Below are 23,374 nucleotides of genomic sequence, written 5' to 3'. Positions count from 1 at the left end.
CAACAACTTGGGTGGACTTTGAGGGCATTATGCTAACGTAAGACAGAGAAAGACAAATACCATATGATCTAATTTACTTGTGGGATCAAATCAAGATATAGAGAACAGATTGATGGTTGCCAGAGGTGGGGGAGTAGGGAGTGGACAAAATGGGTGAAAGAGTCAAAAGGTAGAGACTGCCTGTTATAAATACATCATGGGGATGTAATGTACAGTATGATGACTATAGTTTATAATACTGTATTACATATTTATAAGTTACTAAGAGTAAATCTAAAAGCTCTCATGATAAAAATAATTCTGTAACTATTGTGACAGATATTAACTTGACTTTTGTGATATATACAAATATCAAATCATTATGTTGTACACCTGAAACAAATAAAATGTATGCCAATTATAACTCAATTTTTTAACTGTTTAAAAAAATATTGAAAAAAGTGTAGTGGTTAACCATGAAGCAATTCACCTAATAGAAGATGAAAAATACAAATTGGTTTCTTGAGAAATTCAGCTTCATTACCATGGCAAATTTTATTGCTTGTCTTTTATTCATTGCAGAAACTTCAGAAAGGACATACTAGAATTAATTAGAAATGTTAAGATTACCCATAAAAGGATTACCTAAATATGATCAAATTCAAGATGAAGAAACCTACCTGGAAAATTTAGCAGTACAGAGAAATGCTTCTGCTTTTTTTGAAAAATATGAGTGTAGTGAAGTACAAGAGTTGCTGACTACTGCACTAGTTAGCTGGTTGTCTGCCAAAGAAGATGTACGCTCTCAATTAGACATCCCGTGCGGAATTATGAGTCAGATGAATAATGTGGGCTTCTCTACTGCAATCCTGCTGACTCCTGTGGACCCTACTGCCCTCTTAGACTATAGAGAGGTTCATCAGATCATAAGGGAGTTGGCTGTTGGAATTTATTGCTTAAATCAAATTCCTTCAATCAGTTTAGAAGCTAATTATGATCAGAGTTCTTCTTGTCAGTTACCTCCAGCTTATTACAATACCAGAATTGGACAAATTCTGATCAATATTGACTACATGCTGAAAGCACTGTGGCATGGAATATACATGCCCAAAGAAAAACGAGCCAGATTCTCTGAATTGTGGCGTACCACCATGGACATTGATCCAGATGGGAAGCCTCAGACAAATAAAGATATTTTTGCAGTATTTAGTTCAGCAGGTAAGAGAATTTAACACATTTTATTTTTAATAGCCATTTAAAAAATTTTAAAGTAATTTATCTAAGACTCAGTTTTATGCATTTAGCTGCATTTCTTTAAAGAGACTTAAACTCCAAAGACTCTTTTCAGTGTCACCAAAAATTATGTTTTAAGTCAGATATCTTACCTCTTTTCTCTTAATCTCCATTTTCTGCAAAACAGATTTCAAGGAGAGTTTTCAGTTTATACTTTCTGTATTACAGGGCCTCAGTAGGAAAATTAGTAATAGAGCCAAGGGTTGAATTGGAGTGCAATGGGAATATCCCAAACTTGAAAACAAAATGATTGCCAGATTGGTTAGTCATCCACATTGCCATTTTTATAAACCTCAGAAATGAATGATAGAAGAATTGAAGTTAAAGACAGATGTGCATCAGCAATCTAAGCTTTGGTACTTCAGTAACATGTGGTTTCTCATAAGTATTTATTTTGGGTTCACCTAAGTTTTAAATTCCTCCTTCCTCAGGGCCACCCAGCCTATATATAAACACTCGATACTACTGAGTGCTGGTGCATCTCCTTTAGCATATGTAAATTTTTTATCAAATTCCCATAGTTCCTTTGCAGCAGGCCAAATAGAATAAGGAGTAAAATGGGAAAAGCGTGTCCCAGACACTGTTTTGAACTGCTTTAGTTGATCAAATATATCTAATTTTCTTTGTCAATTTCCACAGTTTGCTGGCATGAACTTAAAAGTAACTCTCAATTCTTTTAAACATGTGTTAGAATTTCACTTGACTGCAAGAGAGAACATGGCAACAGATTTTACATAGATTTAATCATATCTGAAATTGAAAAAGGATGACACCTCATCCTTCAGGAATAAAATGTTGCCCAGATACTTCCTTTCTTGGCTACTCTTAGAACAAAATCTGCTGATTTATGTATTGCATGTAAATTGGCTGCACATTATGGTATTGCTATGCAAAAATATTCTCAATCTTTATTCAGTTTATTTTTATATGTAATCTTAATATGGCAAGGAGTTTTTGCATAATCTTATTAAAACAGAAAGGGCTTAATATTCTCCCATAATTCCCAGATTTCTCTTGACTAAATAGAACTAATAATAGAACTTTTTAATAGTAAATCAGGTGGAAATGAAACACTATTATCTGAATTAGAAATGTAATTGGGGAGAAAATTATTGGGAAAAAACTTGTTTGTCAATTAAATCTGGCTATAAAGAAAATGCCCCAAAAATCAAATTAATTTTTTCTTAGCTTCAGTAGAATTTGGAAGAATTATGATCATTTGAATATTTAATGCAATTAATATGGTAAGTTACTTTCATGGAGATGTTTGTTTTCTTTCCTTATTTTTTTCTTCTGTCATTGATAGCTAAACCAAATATTATACACAAGCACACAAAATATATACATATGTATGTTCACAAAGGACTCTAGTTTGATATTTTCATTTTACAAATATTCATTGAGTTTTTTTCTTGCTAAGACACAAAACTGTCTGATGTCAAGAGCAAATAAACAGAAAGCTTAAGTGTAAGCCCTGTGAAGAAAGGGGCCTTACCTGCCTTATTTATCCTTATATGTTTTGTGCCTAAAATAATGCCTGACACATAGTAGACATCAACAGAATTTGTTAAATTACATTAAATGAATTGAATTGAATCAGTGAATAAATTACATGGGGCAGGGTGTTACACATCTTGAAAGGGCTTCTACCATTACCAAGTCAGGTTGGAGATTAAGCCTAGCACGGATGTCCCAAAGTGATTTAATAAATGTGAACTAAGGGAGCAGCCCTTCAGCAAAGGTGTCACAGGTAGACCTTGCTCAATTTTTGACTGTACCCAAGTATCCAATCAGGATGGTGTTTAGGTGCAATGGCTACTAAAGAGTAATCATTCCCTGACCACCCCTCCAGCACCCCACACCACTGAGAACTTCCAAATCTTGGTTAGGACCTGAACTACCAAAGTGTTTGTTTGCTATTTACTGTACCTGTGGCTGGATTATTATGAAATTCAAATGCCAGAGAATAAAATTTGTTTGATGACAGTAAGGCAGCCTAACTCACTTGCTGTGTGTTAGGCTTTCAGACGTGTTGTTTCAGGCTCTTAGCCTGAGTGCACCAACAAGCAGTATAGTCTCTTGAGGATGGTACTTCTGTGTCTCAAAGACAGTTTAGATAGCTAATAGCTCTCATTTCCATGCAGGGTAATCAACTTCTGTTGAGAGCAGACACCAGGTGTAGTGAGTATAAGGCAGAAATTCTTCTCCAGGAGAAAATTACTCACTCTGTGGTGCTGGAATCAGCACTAATGCTTCTGTCTAGGTGTTATCATAGTATTGGAGGATCAGGGCTTCTAAGAGATTATATCTGTAACTGGAACCCAATAAATTCCTTCTTGTTCAGATCTTTAATGTGAATAAGATGAAGAAATTCAAAATATTGCCAATAATATCTAGTGAATTCCATTAATTTCTGAATTCCCTTGACTGGTCTGGTAGTTCGTAGTTTCCTCTTAAAGGCCACTGACACTTGGGCATCATGTGGATGCGTTGTTGAAGAGAATGACAATACAGCATAGCTGAAGTCTTAAAAACATGTTAGCATTCATCCAGAAGTGCTGTCATTGCTGGTAGTTTAGGACCTCCAGGTCTAGCTCAAATCATGTAAATAAAATGTGACTAAATTAAGAAGATACCATTTTAGTAGGTGATGACCCTTCTGTCAGTGGAAGATGGTAGGGAACATTGCACAAGCCAGAAGATGTCTCTGTCTACTTGAACTGGTTGAGATGTGTCTGGAAAGTGAAGCTACATGGTCTGCCCTTCCTGATCAAGATGACAGCAGGAACTTCATGATGATCCAAGCTCCATGGAGGTTAAGGAGAGGCAGAAGTGGACAGTTGTTTCCAAAAATGGGAGAGCTGATATAAATTGAGTTTGCTTTTCTTTCCATTTCACAAAGATTATGTGGGACTCTCATCAGAGAGGAGGTGAAACTGATGAACCAAGATTTCCATATGTCATGTGTCAAGCATGGCAAAGGCCAAAGCTGACAGATTTGACTGGCAAAGAAACAACAAGCCTTTTTAGATTCAGATATCTAGGTGGAAACTACCATATTAGAAGTCAAATTCCAGGCAGTGATCAGGGTTAGAGGTACACTTTGAGGAGCTGTGCACATTTTAGAGTCAGAAGAGCCTTTGGATCATCCAGTGAGAGTATAAATAATAAGAGACAAGGCCATTCAGGAAGGAGCACATGCCCTATTGTATAACTGGCAGAGAATTCCTACTCAGTGGATGACAAAGTCAACTATATCAAGTGACTTCATGGCCCAGCATCTGTCATATCTGAGGCCACCCTCTCTGAGGGTTCCCTCTCAGTGGTGCTCCTGGTTGAGTAGATAAATGAGAAATACTTAGGAACATTCTAATCAAGTTGTAGGTAGACTAGGGGAGCACCAGAAACTAAAGCTGCCTATCTTCTGCCGCCTACATTTTCAGGCATGATACTCATATTTAACCACCAGTACAGCATGAGCACTGTATGATCAATCAGAACAGGTATTAGCCATAATGCTGCAGCAGGACCTCAGAGACCTCCTGCTTATCATATATAGCCTTTGCTGGACTGTGGGTCTTTCTAGAAGATCCCAGAGAAGAAGCATTCAAAGAGGCCAAGGCTATAGCAATTCAGTTTACCAAACAATATACAAAGGTTCACTATTTTATCAACCAGTGTGGCCATGCGCATAGCAGCTAAATATCAGTCCTGGAACCTTTCTACTTAATTTTTTCCTGACTGGGAAACTATATCTTGACTATTGTGATTCTACCTCTCAAGTATATCTTCCACTTTAGTTTATTTCTACTACAAAACCCTGATACAGAATACCCTTTTCTCTAGCTTTATATAGTGCAACTGCCTTCTGACTGCTCTCTCTGCCTCTAATCCGTTTTTCATTGTTTATGAATGAGGCCAAATATCTTCCAAATGTAGTCACTCTACCACCATGCGCCTTGGGCAAAATGATTATGTTACAGAATTTTGTTTTATAATATTTATATAATGTTGGTTGCTGGGCCATCAAAGATGAGCATCATACCAGGGTAGAGATTTTCTTCTCTCTTCATTGCCCGTTAGGAGTCTGGCATGCTTCAGGCTCTGTAATGAGAGTACAGGGCAAACAATGGTAAATGACCAAGCAGCACTAGTCCTCCAGCACACCAGTCTTGTTGGAGCAGAGTTTATGGGGAAAACCCACGGACACATCACTGAAATCCTGCAGGACCAAATGTCATACTTGGGGAAAGGAACCTGGACTCTTAGACTATGGGGCTTTCATGCTGCATGATTAAGGAAACACCAGGTCAAGGGCCAGGATGCAAGAACAATGTGTGTATTAGCCTAGGTAACCTCCCAAATTAAAGCCTGAAATTAGGGCTTAGGTCGGGGTGGTTTATGGGAAATGACTCTAGGAAACAGAAATGAAGAACAGGAAAAGTGTGTAGAAAAGGAGGGGGCATCAATCCAAGGATGTGTTGTTGAGCTTTCACTGCAAGGACAACTGAGCTCCATTCTGCTAGGGCTCTCTAAGGAGTCACATAGAACATGCTTCAGAATTGTCATCCCAAGGGATGGAGAGGGGAGTATGTAACCCCTGACTCCCCTCCCCCATTGGCCAAAGGTTGTATGGGGATTAACACCTTAACACACTTTCAGATTTGTTAATTCACCAGAATGACTGAATGGGTACCATCAGAAGTCTAGCACAGCAGTGGCAGAGAAGCCCCAGGGCAAAAATAAGAACCCAGGTGGTGCATCTGAGGCTAAATGCGATCAGGCTGTATCTGTGCGGAGCTGGTCAATGTAACAGTAGCAGGAGTCAAAAATCTGGTCTAGGGGGAATTGAGGAGGGAACAAAAGGTTTCTGATACACAATGTGACTCATGGAAATGGCTCCAGCCCTATCCTCCCAGCTTAGTGCTGGAGGTGGAGGAGGAATGCCACTCCTTCACTGGCATGATCAGGGAGCTGGGCTCCAAGCCTTGTAGTTGCAGCTGTATTGACAACAAGCTAACAGCAAGTGCTCCTATGTCATCATTCATGTTTGGGGAAATGGCTCCTTCTCTTGCATGACTGGGAGACTGGGTTCAGGCCTCGCGACCATGTGATGCCTTATCGCTAGGCTGTGGTGGATTTCCAAGGATTCTCTGGGAGCCAGCTGTTTTTCTGGAAGGGCAGATGCTGGGCATCAGTCTGGCCAAGTTAAACTTTACCTCTCTGATAGCTTTGCACTGTACAAAACCACCAGCAACTACTCTTAGTTGCAACAGCAGTAGGGAATAGAGCACATCAAAATCTGGGAACATTAGCCAGTTTTCTGAGAGGGGATTTTAGGTAAGGTGGGTTCCTTGACATGAGTAATTCTTGGATTCTTGGATTTATTATATGAGGTTTGTGGAATGAGAGGAAAGAAAGAAAAGATATTCTTGTGTTGGCAAAATGTGAGAGGGGAAATTTTTGTTAAAATAGAAAACAGAGAAGGAAACATACAGAGAAAGAGAGAGAGAGGGAGGTGATGTAATTTAATACCACTGGCTAGTAAAGTGAAGTGGTTATTTTTTTATGCCTCTGTTAATTCCCTGTCCTGTCTGGAATGCCCTTCTCTCTGACACTTCACTCCACTCTTCTATATTCTTCTCCAGATTATTACTACTCACTTTTTGAGACTTGATTCAGACCCAGCCTTCTCTGTTTTGGGCACACTGTATTGTTTAGTACTGAAATTATTGACTTCATCTCTCTCTTCCTTATTAGCGCCTTCTTGACAGCACAGAAAAGTATGTCTTTCTTGTCTTTAAATTCTTGGCATCTTATACAGTGCTTGGCAAATCGTAAACTTTCAAAATATATAGAAATTAAGTAGATACAACAGAATGTAAGAGAAAAGGAATTAGAAGAGTCTCTTGGGTTTCTAGTTTGAGGAACTGACAGATAAATAATACCATAGCTGTGATAAGGAATGAAAGAAAAGCAAATTTTGGACAGAGGAAAGATGAATTTAGTTTGGGAGTGCTTCTTTGGCGTTTCAGTAAAGATATGTACTAGGTATTGAAAAAGAACCTGGAGTCAGGGGCAAAAGCTGGGCAAGAGATAAGACGAAGTGAAATTGGCATGGAGGTTAAAATGATGGAATCATGGGTTTCCCCTCCGTAATCCTCCGAATTCAGTTATATCCAATTTTTTAATTAAATCCTTTCTTACTTTTCTCTTTATTATAACTTTGTACCTATCTTCCCAGATGATTTGTATAATGTGCTATGATCACATTTCCTTTCTTTAATAACTTTTCATTTTTTGTGACATGAACAATTGCATCCTTTTTATAAAAACAAATAAGGTTAGTTTTCCATGTACCTATCACTAATTCAGCCCAAACTCTCACAGGTAGTGCAGCAGTTCCATTTTTCCTTAGCGATGTCTCTCTGCACACCTTCATCCTCCTGGTCCCATCTGAACCGACCGATTCTCCTCTAGGCACTTCACTGCCCCCCGAAATCTATTCTCCCCTCTCCTCTCCTCCTCTCTACCCTCACATTGCTTTCTCTGCCTTTCACCTGAATGGCCTTCCTCACCTGTCTGGCGACCTTTGCTGTTTGTACTCATTTTAGGAGTGAGGCAAGAGTGAGGTTTGCCGACTGGCACACTGCACTGTAGGGGAATCAGGAAGAAATTTTGCTGTTTCACTGGGGAGCTGCTCCCCAAATGCTGTATCTATAGGTCTTTTCTCTCTTACTGCACAATGCAAATTTTTGTTGAGAGCGATGTAAAACAAAGGGACGTCAATAGTAAACAGTCAAAAACTATGTAGATCTTTTCTGTTGACTGGTCTGTGTCCTCCGGCCCCCTGCCTGGTGGGAAAGCGCCGAGTGTGGGCCTGAGAAGGGGCCGCGGGCCTCCCGGTTCCTCGCGCGGATACCCAGCCGCGGCCCCGCTCCCCCCTCGCTGCGCCTCACAGCCCTTTGGCGAGGAGGGGCGGGAGCTGCGCTCTCCGGGCAAGGCGGCCGGGGCTCGCACTGCGCTGTCACCACAGTCTGAACCAATGTTTTTGGTTTTTGTTTTAATTCAAACACTCTGACCTGCCTTGCAGAAAGGTTCCATGCGTTTCCAGTTCCTAAGCCTTTCTGCCATTACGTGGTCTCACTGACCACATTGATTCCCTAAGTTTAGATTTTAGCAACTGTCAAAACACTTGAATTTTTTAATGATCTCTGAATAGCCTAGTGTACTAACTTTGCAAAAGACAGGTGAATCATAGTGGCCATTTTTAAAATCCAAGAGTGTTCTGGCTCTTTTTTTCTTTTTAATAGGTTTGAGAAAGAAAAAAAGGAAAAGAAAGGGAGGCACACTGATGAATCCTTTACACTTTAAGGCACATATATTACAAACAGACTACACATTTTCTACAGTCATATTTTATCTCATAAGCAGTTTTCTCAAGCCTAAATTAAGGGTATTATAAATGTAACTATCTTTAAGAAGACCATTTGGCAACAAGAAAGTCCTTAATTTCATATAAATGGGAAGAAAAAGTTACAAAGGAAATTTGTCATTTATAGTAGAGTAAATTCAAGTTTTAATTCTGACTTACTCATTATGACTAGTTTGCAGGCAAGTTCTTCATGGTTTATGTTAGCTTCTGTTATCGGCTAAAACAGACATGTGTAACATAGGACTTGCAAAAGCAAATTATACTTTTAGCCCAAGTAAGAAGCTGATTCCCTGTTTAAAGGGAGATCACAGTTTCTGGTTGTTCTTCCATATTTTCCCTAACTACAGGTGGGACTTTGTTCCATGGTATTTTGTTTCTTTCCTCCAAACAGAATGGAAATCTATTCTTTTTAATTCTATTTATATCTTGCTTTACCTTGCTTAGTTACCACTCATCCACTGCTTTTCATCTTTAACAATTTTATTGGCCTCTCATTATCCCTTTACTGTCATGTTAGTAGGATTTCAAGAAGAAATCAATGTTGAATCTGCTATATTATCCAGAAGCCAAGTATGAAGTTTTTACTATTCTAAAATGTTTTTTACTGTGAAGGTTTAATTGATATTACAAAGGATCCAGACTTTAATGGAATCTATGATGAAGACATGAATGAAGATCCAACATACAATCCCAACAGTCCTGAAGAAAAAGACATGTTTATGAAATATGCTGAAAATATTATGCTAAAGTTGACATTCAGTACCACACAAGTTCAACAGTATGAAAATATTTTTATATTTGAAACAGCCTATTGGCTTACTAATGCTGTAAAATACAATCAAGATTATCTTGATATTTGTACCTACCAGAGACTACAGCAAAGATTACATCTTCAAAAAAAGATTATTCAAAAACACTTTGAGAAGAAAAAAGAAATCAGAAGAGGAATAGGATACCTAAAGTTAATATGTTTTCTGACTCCATTTCTACTAAGTTTAAAAAAGAAGATGAAAGTTCCATACTTACATAGTCTGCTTCAGCCTTTTTCCGGTAAGAATATCACCAAAACTCAAATATAAAATATAGTTAGATGTTAAATTTATATTTAAATTCAATTTGTTTCTAGTATGAGGGTCCAGACATGTTACCTAACTGAAGGCTGTTAGGAAGAAAAAACAAAATTTGATATCTCCAAAGTAATTAAAAATATTTGGTATATGTATATAGTGCTTGGTATATATTTATACTGATTATAAATGCTATTGAAAGACTTAAAACAAGTTCTGAGGAAATAGGGAAATATGCCATGTTTGTGATGGGACAACAAAATTATAAATGCAATGCTCTTCTACTCAAAATACCTATTGTGTTTTTGATGAAAACTTATAAACTGATTCTGAAATTAATATGGAGCAGTAAAGGATCATAAATGGTCTTATATTTCTGAAAAATAGATGAAAACATATTTTAAAACTTTCATGATGTCTTAGCACTGTGATAAACAAATAAACTAATACAAGAGAATAGAAAGGTGATACATGGAATCTGACAGGAATACAGTGAAGACTATTTCTCCTACCCAGATTAGCACACAATTTATATGTTTTCATTGGTGTCCAAAATCTAGGTTTATTTTAGTGGGCCTTTTATGCAGAAATTTTGCAAATTATTTAATGAAAATTTTATCATGAGCATTCAAATGGTGAGGATTATCTGTATCTCTGAACCATTTAAAAACCAACTCATGACAACGCTTATCCCAGGATAGGGATAGGGAACGGAATTAAGAGGGACTTGCTTAAAGAGAATGTTAGTTATATCTGCAATGGTTTATTACTTAGATTTTTGGAAGCAAATATGACTAAATGTTTATAATTCCAAATTAGGGTGTTACATTATTCTTTGTATTCTTCTGTCTACAGCTTATATATTTCTTAAAACACATTATATGCTTTATATTGGTGAAACTATATTCTGCTAACAAGTCAAAATATTGAGCAAACCTATCCTTACTAGGATTTTAGAAAATTATTTTTTTAATAAATGTTATATGTGTAGTTCCATTACTTTTCCAGAAAAGTGGAGTTATTATTTTTGTCACCTGAGAGAAAACCTATTTCTTTTTAATGTCCCTTTTTACCTAAACTGGCTTAAACAGGTAGATTTTTGTTTATTTAACCAAAGATCATCTAAGGCACAGAATTTCAAATCTTTTCTAATAATTGGAGGTAAAATATTGATCTTGAGCTCACACACAGAAGTCAATAAGTAGAATAATGTTTTGATTATTCTTTTGAAATGTCTGTACAATGAAACTACAGAAACTGCCCAAATGTATGCTGTAAATATATTTCAATGTTTAAAATATACAATAAGAGCACAAATTACTTTATAAACTATAATTACTAAGATTTTCATTTCATGTGGGTTTTTTCACTTTATGCAAATAAGAATCTAGATCTCCAAAATGTGATTGTTTATGCACTGTTTTTCACTTCTTAAGTAAAAGTTTGTTTTCATTTTTGGAGATGACAAGGTCAAGACAGAGCGAGAATTGCCTCCATTTATTTACGGACGAGATTTTAAATGCCAGAATTTTCACTACAAAGAGGATCAGTATTTTCATGTTCATGGAGGAATTGAATTTGATATCAGCACCCCTTCAATTGAGAATGCTTTGGAAGATTTTAAGGTTTAACTTTTATTGTTTCTGAAACCGTTTGTCATTTCACAACTCTTCTGTCCTATTTTCTATCCAGAAAGAGCTCTGTTGGTACAAGCACCAGGCAGCTCTACAAATGATTATCTTCCCAACTCACTAATTTTTTCATACATTGTGAAAAAGGCATACATGAATTAAGTGCCACCATATCTAAGGTACTATGTTAGGTGTCTTGGATAAAATAATAAGCTAGGTACAGCTATCATCCTTGCAGAACTTACAGGCATCTAATGGGCCATATTTGCCCTAGAATAGTTAATCAAAGAGTGAAGTAGAAGTCCCTGAAGATTTACTACATAATCTTCCATTTTCCTCTAAGATTAGTTTGGGAACAATAATTCTCCCTCTGGAATTTAGTATAAACATTATATAGCTCATTTGTCATTGCTTTTTTACCTTCCCTATGTTATCTTTCTTTTTGTATTTTTTTCTCACTCCCAAAGTAGGGATTGAGTCTATGCAATTATGATTAGGATCTGGTGGGATATAATATTAACAATTTGTCATTTACATGTATAAATTTCATCTGAAGTTATAATTGTTTAGTTTGTTTAAAGATGTGTTTTTAGTAACACAACTCATATTTTAGAACAATTTAGAAAAAATACGGGATTGTGCTGCTAATACATTTGTAGAAGATTCAGGATACAAAGAATATTACTCAATACCAGTCATGGAACTTAATGGAAAAAGGTAAGGGACTTTCAGCAATTATTCACAGTAGCCAGCTTGTTGAAGCAGAAAACAAAGTGTCAAAATGCAGAGGCTAACTTAAAACCCTCAGGATGGGAGATTCTAGAACAATAATAGCCCCCAATGATTGACATATGGATTCAACAAAGTATTAAATGTTATATTTACTACTTTCTGCACTTTGATACATTTTGTGTAATAGTCCTTACAGATGGTAATCAATTCTTATAATTAACATATTGCTTAATGGGGATGGAGAGGATCAATCCCCCTGGGCCCACTGAAAAGCAGTGAATTTATTTCCATAAAGGAGATAATTTAAAATCCTCTTCCTCTGCCAGGTCTCATTATGCTGCCCTTTTTGTGTGGTATGCTTCTCTCAGTACTGCTGGGGTCTTTTGTGTGTTGTGTTCTTGGGTTTTCATATCTTGGACACTGAAGTTTGGAAATATGAGAAAAAGAGCTCAGAGGAAACATTGGTGTTGGAGACAGAGACTGAAGGTTGAAAAGCATATGGAATTGTGTTTTTTTGGTGTTATTTTGTTTGTTTTCTTAGCAATGTGGAAGAAGTTGAGAGGATAGGGTCAAGTCTGGAACTCTGGAGAACAACGGCTTTTAAAGGGGGTAGGGAAAAGCAGAGGAGAGAGCAAAGGAGACTGAGATGAATGATTCCAGCAGAGGAGGACCAATACAGTACGATAGCATGGAAACCAAAAGGGGAGAATTTTAAAAATATGGAAATAGTTAAAAACATCAAATTCAACAGAGAAAAAAGCCTTGTCAATTTAAGACTGAAGACAGTCCTCTAAATTTGGCAATGACTTGGTAAGAGAATTTTAGCTGTGGGTCTAGAAATCTACGTACAGTGAGTTGAAGGTTAAAGCTGGGGGGACTTCATGGGTTGTGAAGAAACAAACACAAAGATGTATGACAATGATAAAAATAAGTGAAATAAGGAAGAGGAAGAGTCAGGGTAAAAGATGAGAGGTGGATCTTTCCATTGAATACTGCCTGGATGCACACTTGGTACTAGAGATGAAGTCAAGGACTATGTGGCTAATTACCTCCATGATTTTGAAGGAAGTTAAGTGGCCGATCTCATGCCTCTGGAATGGACAGTTGGTGTGCATCTCTGTGGAGGAGGAATCTCTAGCTGTGGGAGCCAGCACCTTTTGACATACTCCATGTACAATACTTGCCAAGCTAAATTGTGTCCTGGAGGCACATCTAAATAAAGGATTATTCTCGCAAATTCTCCCAGCTTCTAATGTCTGGATGGACACTAGTGATCCTGGAATGCAGGGAAGCAGCTGGGATGAAAGCTGTACTTGATGAGAGGCTGTGTGAGTGAAGGAATATGTTTGGTGTAAGCACACTGACATTACACTATAAGGGATCCAGTCATATTTTAGCAATGGGATAACATGATGGAATTGTTTCTCTACTTTCTGACTAATGAACAGCATTTGGTCATCACTACTAGAAAATTGTGGATAGAAGGACTTGAATATACAGGCTCTCAAAACAAGCATAAGTTTGTTAGACCCAGCCAGCATGGAGTAAAAGTAAAAACCACAAGTGGAGTAATAATCAGTATTTTCCTGGCTTCTGTACCAATTACTAGAGAACCTTTGGTTCTCTGTAAAACCCAGTCCCACACAATTATTCTTAGAAATTCATAGGCCCTTGAATCGGTACTCTCAGATATTATGAGGTATCTTCCGTTTCTTCCTTTCCTGCCTGATCTCCCTGTAATGATCCACTGCTGGGCCCATCGAGCCCAATAGGCCCTGTGACGGTAACAGCACTAAAGCCATTGTTGTCTCCAACACTGCTGCTCCTGGTTGGAGCCGGTGGCTCCTTTGGGCTGGCTCCTCCTGAGGCCTGCTAAGTAGCATGCATCCACTGATACATATCGAAGCCAATCCAGTGAAGTAAGGAGAATTTCTTTCCTAACTGTTCTGGCTTAAAAAAGTGCTACTTTGAACCCCCAACAATCTGGTGCAAAAACAGATCTTTCAATTCATATTGCTTACAGTTGTTCCATTCTATGATGTGGGATTGTTCTGTGTTGGTGCTGGACCAGAGAATAATCCGAATGATTGGAAAACATGTCAACTCAAAATCTCCCCTCTTCTTGGATTTTAGGGGCATTGTTATTGGACTGAGCTCATGTATCTTGATGTTCTCTTTCTTCAGAATGATGTATTTCCTAGGAGACTTCCAGTCCCTTATGAAAACAGGATCAGTTCCCCTGGTCCCCTAATCATGCCTGGAAACATCTAAATCCTATATTGATTTTTGGCTTAGGTTAGGTTCTCCCACCATTCCAGAATTAAAAAATAGGGGCCACACTCAGATACTCAGGATTTCACAGTCCATAAAAATAAAAGAACTTATGCATTATTAAGATGACAATTAATGGAGCAAATAGATAAATTGATATTGGTACTAAAATGTCCTTTTTTGGGAAGAGCATATCAGCATCATGATACTCTTGTGGATGTTAGGAGGCAGGTCAGAAATCAACTTTTTGTGACAGTGGCCTGTCAGGAAGTATAATTTTAGATGTTCCTTGTCACAGTCCCTAAGCTGGGTACAGATTCCTAGGTGGAAGAATATGGAGGGAGTTATTTTAAAAGGAGGTTTCCCTAAAATCCCTGCTGACGACTCTCCTTATGGTTTTGAGTGAGAACAGTGTCACTATGCAGTACTTGGATGAGGGCTCCCTCATAGGGCTGGCCATCTAGGCTTTCCATGCTCCCGATAATTATCTCTGTGTAAGCCAGTGTTAGCCTAATGCCCGGTTGTGTTTCCAACCTTGATGGGGGGTCACAGAATTCTGCAGTGAGAGACTTTCTTAGGGCACATCAACCTTTGCCTCCTCTTGCTTCTCCAGTTTCTAGGGTAGACAGCCTCCTGCTGGTTCTGGGTGCTTGATTTGTATTGGATGACTAAACTGAACTTTTAGAAGAAATCATCTCATCTTCCCTTGGTATTTGTTAAATGTATGTCTGTTTCACTGTTTGGGCAGTGACCTAAGAGTGCAGGCACACCGTGGAGATACTGTGGGTTCAGTTCCAGACCACTGGAATAGAGCAAATATAGCAGTAAAACAAGTCAAATTAATTTTTTGGTTTCCCAGTACATATAATTGTTATGTTTACACTATTCTTTAGTCTATTAAGTGTACAATAGCATATGTCTAAAATGCAATGTACATATCTTAATTTAAAAATATTTTATTGCTAAAAAATGCTAACCATCATCTGAGCTTACAGTGATTCATAATCTTTTTCCTGTAGAGGGTCTGGCCTCAGTGTTGATGGCTGCTGACTGATGGTTGCTGAAGGCTGGGGTGGCTGTGGCAATTTCTTAATATATGGCAACAGTGAAGTTTGCCATATCAATTGACTCTTCCTTTCACAAATTATCTTTCTGTAATGCTTGATACTGTTTAATAGCATTCACTTTCAATAGAACTTCTTTCAAAATTGGAGTCGCTCTTCTCAAACCCTGTGATACTTTAGCAACTCAGTTCATGTAATATTCAAAATCCTTTTTGGTCATTTCATCAATCTCCACAGCATCTTTTCTGGGGTAGATTCTATCTCAAGAAGCCACTTTCTTTGCTCATCTATAAGAAGCAACTCATCCATTCAAGTTTTATCATGAGATGGCAGCAATTCAGCCACATCTTCAGGCTCCACTTCTAATTCTAGTTCGCTTACTGTTTCTACCACATCTGCAGTTACTTCCTCCACTGAAGTCTTGAATCCCTCAATGTCATCTACGAGGGTTGGATTCAACTTCTTGCAAACTTCTGTTAATATTGATTTTTTTACCTCTTACAGGAATCACAAATGTTCTAAATGGCAACTAGAATGATAAATCCTTTCCAAAAGGCTGTTTATTTGCTTTGCCCAGATCCATCAGAGGAATCATTATCTATGGCAGCTGTAGCCTTATTACATGTATTTCTTCAATAATAAGACTTGAAAGTCAAAATGAGTCCTTGAGCTATGGGCTGCAGAATGGATGTTGTGTTAGCAGGCGTGAAAAAACATCCATCAGAGCTCTTGGGTGACCAGGTGCATTGTCAGTGAGTGGTAATATTTTGAAAATCATTTTTTCTGAGCTGTAGGTCTCAACAGTGGGCTTTAAATTTTCAATAAAGCATGCTAAAAGCAGATGTGCTGTCATCCAGGCTTTGTTGTTCCATTTATAGAGCACAGGCAGAATACAATTAGCATAATTCTTAAAGGTCCTAGAATTTTTAGAATTGTCAATAAGCACTGGCTTCAACTTAAAGCCATCAGCTGCATTAGCCCCTCCTAAGACGCTCAGCCTGTCCTTTGAAGCTTGGAAGTGAGCCATCGACTTCTCTGTAGCTATCAAAGTCCTAGATGGCATCTTCTTTCAATAAAAGACTGTTTTGTCTACACTGAATATCTGTTGAGCGTAGCCCCCTTCTTTAAAGATCTGAGCTGGATCTCCTGGATAACCTGCTGCAGCTTCTACATCAGTGCCTGCTGCTTCTCTTTGTACTTTTTGTTATGGAGATGGCTTCTTTCCTTAGACCTCATGAACCATCCCCTCCAGCTTCCCAATTCCTTCTGTAGCTTCCTCACCTCTCTCGGCCTTTGCAGAATTAAATAGAATTAGGGGCTTTCTCTGGATTAGGCTTGGTTTAAGGAAATTTTGTAGCTGGTTGATCTATCCAAACCATCAGTCTCTCTCCATATCTGAGCAATAAGGCTATTTCACTTTCTTATTATTCCTGTGTTCACTGGGATAGCACTTTTAATTTCCTTTAAAAACTTTTCCTTTGCATTCACAACTTGGCTGACTGGCTCAGAGGCTCAGCTTTCAGCTTATCTCAGCTTTTGGCTTCCTCACTAAGCTCAGTCACATCTACCTTTTGATTAAAAGTGAGAAACGTGTGACTCTTCCTGTCACTTGAACACTTAGAGGCCATTGTAGAGTTGTTAACTGGCCTAATTTCAAGATTGTTGTATCTCAGGGAATAGGCAGGCCTGAGGAGAAGGAGAGGGATGGAGTAACAGCCAATCAATGGAGCAGTTGGAACTCATACATTTATTAAGTTCAGCAGCTTATATGGGGGTATTCATGGCACCCCAAAGTAATTACAATAGTATTGAAGATCACCATAACAAACATAATAATAATGAAAAATTCTAAACATTATGAGAATTACCCAAATTTGACAAAGACACAAAGTGAGCAAATGCTGTTGGAAAAATGGTGCCAATGACTTCCTTGACACAAAGTTGCCACAAACCTTCAGTGTGTAAAAAAACACAATATCTGCAAAGTGCAATAAAGTGAAGCACATTAAAGTGAGTTATGCTTTTACATCAGTGAGTACTAGGGCCCCAAAGGTAGTCAGCAGCTTCTTATCCCATAGTAATTTCTCATGGCCAGAGCCAACTCCCTGGAGAAGTACATGAAAAGACAGAGGTTGCTGGCACTGGGACTCTCATGGAGCTGGATGATGTAGAGCTGGCCCAGTCAAAGATCAAAGGACATCATTGATGAATCCCCCAGGCCTAGATTGATGGAAGCAGTCTTCCAGGACTTGGAGTATCTTTTTGCGGTATCCACTCTTATCAGTGTGTGTAATACTAAGGGAAGGTGAGCTGTTTTCCTCTAGAGATCTAGTCATCTACTCAAATCAATCATCCAGGTCTGATCCATATAGCTCCTTAAGATCGTAGAGCTTATCATCACTGATTTGAAAAGCCTTCAAATCTGAGTAGGACTCAGAATGCCTGCTCCTTGATTTCAGAGGCTGGAGTCTAGTAAGTTAGGAAGTCCCTACCGATGAAGGTGGCACCTCCACAGGTCAGGGTCCATGGATAAAGTGACAAGTCCCACTGCCTGGCCTGGTACTGTATCTGAGAGGTATGGGTGAAGACAGCCTTTAGTTTATCATCTTGCGGTCTAATTTCCTTTTAGGGGAGAGGATGCTGGATAGGAAGAATGACAACCTCAAGTAAATGTGAACAGGTCCTCAAGCATGTTTCCATCCATGCAGAGGTTTATTATAGTCAGAAAAATGGGGTTGAAGTAAAGGTCAAGGAAAAGAGGGTATTAGCCTCTAGTTCACAACAGTGTTTCCCTAAGACTTTCCTATAATTGATCCATGGGGCCCAGTGATTCCCCCTTAGCTTCTGGGCAAGGAGTTTCCTTACCGTAGTCACTGAACCTCTTCCCTGGAAATTAGTACAATGGAACGAACTTCTTGGCATCCTTAGGAGAACTGACAGTCCTTGAGTAGCAGTGAAGAACCCCAGGAGGGGATGACCACTGTCAAGAATCAATAGCTCCATTTACAGCAGAAACCAAGGAACATTCAGAGGCTTCCTATTGGCAGCGGTAGAGTCAGGAGCTTTACTTACTGCTAAAATCTGGGGGTAGGAAAAGATACCTCATGGGCAGAAGTGGAGGAAGGCCACCGTTTTCTTTTTCCTCTGATGAGAAGCAATCCCAGGGAAAAGAGTCACTCAAAATATTGTCACTTCCCCATTCCAGAGCAATAGGTGGCTGGGGCTGTTGCCCACCTATATCTCAGGGACCTGCGGAGCTGGGGTTTCTCTTAAGTCCACTACCGTAGTGAGTAAAAGAAGCCATTACCCAAAGCGTTATTCCAGGTCAGACTCAAGAAAAACTCTTTAGAAAGCAAATATATTTATTTGTAAGTTACTATATTGATTTGTAAGAGGATCATAAGCAGATGGTTAAAAGGTAAACCTAGAATTCCTCTAGCCAGAGTTAGGGCTTTCTGGTGACTTTTAGGCAATGCCCCTGGTCACTGGCATGGGAAGGAGAGTCAATATGTAGAGTGTACTTGTGATAGAAAGACTTGATTGATAACAGTTGATAATAGTGTTATTAAAATATTTACAATCAAGTAAACTTAAACTACATTTTTTGTATTTAATAGTTACAAAAAGTTAAGTTTAGCTATCATAAAAACGTAGCAAATCACTTCAGTCAGAAAAACTTTTTGTTTTTTCTTTATTTTTTTTTTATAGCTACTATGTGATCTATTTTGAACTTGAAACTTTCTATCAGCAACTCTATAAGACAGAGTGGTGGGGAGCCATAAATGAAATAGTGAACAGTCTAAGATTGAAAAGACTCCCATTGACAGATGCTCAATTACATGAACAGTTTAAGAAAAAATTTGGTTTCGAAAAAGCTATGAAATGCAAGGTATTTCAGTAATTACCACATTATTTAGTGTAAGAAGTTATATGTTGTAGATGAATATATGTTTCAAATTTTTAACTTTGGGATAAATAATAGATTAAATAAAGTCTTCAGTATGAAATAAAAATTCCACCTTTTAGCAGCTGAGAAGCTATAAAATTCTGGATTATGAATTTCTGGCAGGGATACAAACAACCTGTTAAGGAATTAGATTGTGATTAATCTTAATAATGGCTAATATTTATTGAGTGCTTATTTTATATGGCAGACACTATTATAAATCCTTTCAACAAACTCTTTTCAAGGTAGTAGTACTATCATTACCATTCCTGTTTTACAATGGGAAATTTGAGGTGCAGTGAGTTAAGGATCTTTCCCAATTCACACAGCCAGTAAACAGCAGAGCCTGGCTTCAGTCCTGGGAATTAAACCTAAGGAGCAAACCCGGCATCCTGAATCAAATCTCTGCATCTGCTTCCAGAAGCCTTGATCTACAGTTTCTGGAACTGATAAATTAAGTGTTGAGCTCACCAGTTTCAAAGGTTACCCTGGCATTTTCTTACTATTTATTTGTTTCAATGTCCATAAAATTTTAAATTTAATAATCTGTTAGTTTAATTTTAAAATATAAACTAGTCAAAATGTCTTAGTGTGTGACATTTTTACCTCTCCATTTTGAGACCTAGAACAAGACAAACTATATCTACAGCTATATATTTTAAGTTTCTTGACTACTAAGTTATACTGATCTTAAATTAGAGGAAAAAAACCAGTGATATCCATTTGCTTTTAGAGTATTTCAGAAAGATAGTTGTCTATACTGTCTTAATTGCCTCCAAAGAGTTATCTACAACTTCTCCTTTTAAAAAGGGGAAAAACTTACCAAAAATATTTTTTAAAGGTCTCCATGTTTCTTTATAGCTCTAACAACTTTAATCATTGTCCAGTAAGACTCTTTCCACATGGCTCTTGTGAAAAGATCTACTGTAACTGAGCACATATTATATGATTATATTAACATAGTTCATTGTCCTTTTTTTTCCTTAAACCAAACTTTAAGTTTATTTTGAAAAAACTAATTCTGGCCTATTTGATAATTTTAGAGTATCCCATTTGGTCTGAAGTCTGCCGTTGAAAGAGGATTATCTGCTGTTTTCCATACACTTAGCCGTAAAACCTCAAGCTCAACAATTAACATTTCAGATGAGGCAGGTTATGCTATTTTCCATCATGCCGCTCTACACAACAGAGTTGCTATTATATGTCAGCTGTGCAATGCTAACTTCAATGTCAACCAGAGACGCTTCATTATGTTTAGCCAAGGTACAAAATTTTAAATCTAAAATATTTTTCTTTTACTTATCCCTTTTCAGCATTAAGAATGCATGTTGATTTTAGAACAAGGATAAAATTTGGTATTGATACACAGAGTAGTTGAGGTTTTTGTTTCAGAGGGACTCCTTTTAGTATTCTAAGTATCACTTATTGCTCCCTTATATGGTAGTATTTATTTATTTATTTACTTATTTATTTATTGTTTCTCCCTTACTTAAAATAAGGTCCATAAAGGGCAAGGATTTGTTTTACTTTGTTTACTTTGTACCCTAGTGCCCAGAAGAAAGGCTGGCATTAATAGGTACTCAAGGAAATGATTGTTGAATGAACATGTGGGTGAATGAATGCAGAGGAGCATTTGCCAATCATGGGCAGAATTAATATACAGTGACATACTACAGATATTCAGAGGAAAGGGAGATAAAGTTCCCACAGAACATCCATTTCTTATCCCAGGGTTCTCAACCAAGGAGTAGTTTCTTCACACTACATAAAGTTACATTTAGTAACAAAAAATTCCTCTACAGTAATAACTTTTAAGATTAGTGATGCATTTAAGGCTAACCTAGTTTAAACTTTAACAAGCAATGTTTTCCTGATTATTTGATATACATACATATTTATATATTCATTGGAATAAATTTAACCAGTATAAAAATGCAATGGGTAACTTATCATTTAAAGATGTGTTATATTTTAAGCCTTTATTGGTGTAGAAAAAATACTTTGGTAAAGTAAAGTCTCTCATTCATCCTATGGCTACGTGGATTTCCATTTGTTGAGAATTGGGTAGATCTGGAAATATGGAAAATGTGTAACTCTACTGGCACTGTCTATGTATTGTCCCAGCTTGCTGTGATTTTCACCAGCAACTTGAGAGGCAGTGCTCCAGGTCTGCTCTGGATGATGTCAGGTGCATGCATGCGCCCAGATGGCTTGACCAAAAGTTACACTCTGTCTGTTTGATGTAATCCTGTCATCTGTATCTAAATATAATCATTTTGTTCTTTATTCATATGAGTCTACTTTGACTAACTTAGGATACTGCTATATATTAATAATCATACTTCTATGTGTATTCCCTTTCAAAACAGAGTCATCAAAAATGGATGTGAAAAAAGAAAGAAATGGTGAGACATAAGTAAACTATTTGGGCATTTAAAATGTTATTGCATACATTAAAATTTTCTTATATAATCTCCAAAATGCTATCACGTGAGGATATCACATAATGTTGTTTTGTATACATTTTAAAGTATAAATTTTCTCTACTTACAGTTATTTATTCATATTCTCCTTGAGTTTGACTGGCCTCCCTTCCTCCCTTCTTCCCTTCCTTCCTTTGAAATTTGCTATCACCTCTTATTTTTATAAAATCAGGCTCCAAAGTGCTTGTTATGCCTTTAAAAAAAAAAAGGGCACTTATTTAGATATGCTGCCATCTAGTGACAATAACAATCTGTGAGTTCTGAGGATGTCATTCTTGACAGAGGTGAGAGACCTGACCTAAATATTGGATATGGGGAAAACAAAAAATTTTAAGGACTGTATCTTCTAAATCCAAGAGGCTATACCTTAATACTCTATATAAGGTAATGCAAGGATAGTTATTTTTAAAGAAACCATTTACAAAGACTTTAATTTTGTAAGGGGAGGGTGGTAGTTATTTCAACCAGCCACCTTCCATTGGTAGAGGAACACAGCTAAAGGCGACCTCAGAGAGGGAACCTCTCAGGGAGTATATAAGTATTCTGACTTTATTCCCTCCTCCCTCCAACCTCTGGCCAGTGTTCGCCACTGACAGATGCTGACAAAAGGCCAAAGGACAACAGGGGTTGTCAAATCTGCCAAGGCAGAGTTCAGGGAAGGTGGTAAAGGGAGGTGAAGGGGCCGGGTGGGGTAAAAGGATGTTTATCTGGCCCACCTACCCTGTGTGAACTGGCAGTGGAGTAACAATAGCGTGCCTCCTGCATTATTTCTCTCTCTTTTTTTCTTTTTCTAAGTATCACTTTATAACTGCCTTGTATAATATTATGTATGTGTTTATTGTGTCTCTCTAACTCAAGTATAATTTCCATGAAAGGCAAGATTTTGGTTTACTTGCACATGGTATCCTAGTGCCCAGAAGAAAGCCTGACATCAGTACATGCTTAGGAAATAATTGTTGAATGAATGCATGGATGGATGAATGCATTTGAAAGTCACTGGCATAATTCATATACAGTGAGATATTATAGAAAATTGAAGAAAAGGGAGATAAATGTGGCTTTCAGGTCCTAGCAGAACATCTGTTCCCTAGACAAGGGATCTCAACCACAAAATAATTTCTTTAGACTACATAAACCCCTCTAGAACTTTGCTGATTCTAGCACATCTTAGGGCAGTGTTTCTCATCCTCAGCACTACTGACATTGTGGGATGGATAATCTTGTGTTGTGGGGGGCTGTTCTGAATACTGTAGAATGTTTAGTAGTATCCCTGGCCTGTACCCACTAAATTGTGACAAGCAAAAAATGTCATCAGACATTGCAGGTATGGGGTGGGGGCACTTTATCCCACTATTCTAGAATAAACTTCAAGTACACAGAAATCACCCAGGTGTCTTGTTAAAATGCAAATTCTAATTCAGAAGGGCTGCATGGAAGCCAAGATTCTGCATTCTATTCACATGTTAAAGAAGT

General features: G+C 37.7%; 1 protein-coding gene across 1 annotated transcript in view; it reads left to right on the top strand.

Moving 5' to 3' along the window:
* Positions 1–578: 578 nt before the first annotated feature.
* ANKAR (ankyrin and armadillo repeat containing) overlaps positions 579–23,374 on the top strand; it is a 65,697-nt gene continuing 42,901 nt past the window's right edge. Inside the window, exons 1-7 of the mRNA XM_036881837.2 lie at positions 579–1,197; positions 9,320–9,757; positions 11,236–11,399; positions 12,019–12,122; positions 19,181–19,361; positions 20,462–20,681; positions 21,788–21,823. Coding sequence (XP_036737732.2) covers positions 597–1,197; positions 9,320–9,757; positions 11,236–11,399; positions 12,019–12,122; positions 19,181–19,361; positions 20,462–20,681; positions 21,788–21,823 — 1,744 coding nt within the window. The 5' untranslated portion in view covers positions 579–596. The remainder of the gene's footprint in view (positions 1,198–9,319; positions 9,758–11,235; positions 11,400–12,018; positions 12,123–19,180; positions 19,362–20,461; positions 20,682–21,787; positions 21,824–23,374) is intronic.

The sequence above is a fragment of the Manis pentadactyla genome, chromosome 6 (genome assembly GCF_030020395.1).
Source record: "Manis pentadactyla isolate mManPen7 chromosome 6, mManPen7.hap1, whole genome shotgun sequence".
NCBI lineage: Eukaryota > Metazoa > Chordata > Mammalia > Pholidota > Manidae > Manis > Manis pentadactyla.
This window is presented reverse-complemented; position numbering and strand designations above follow the sequence as displayed.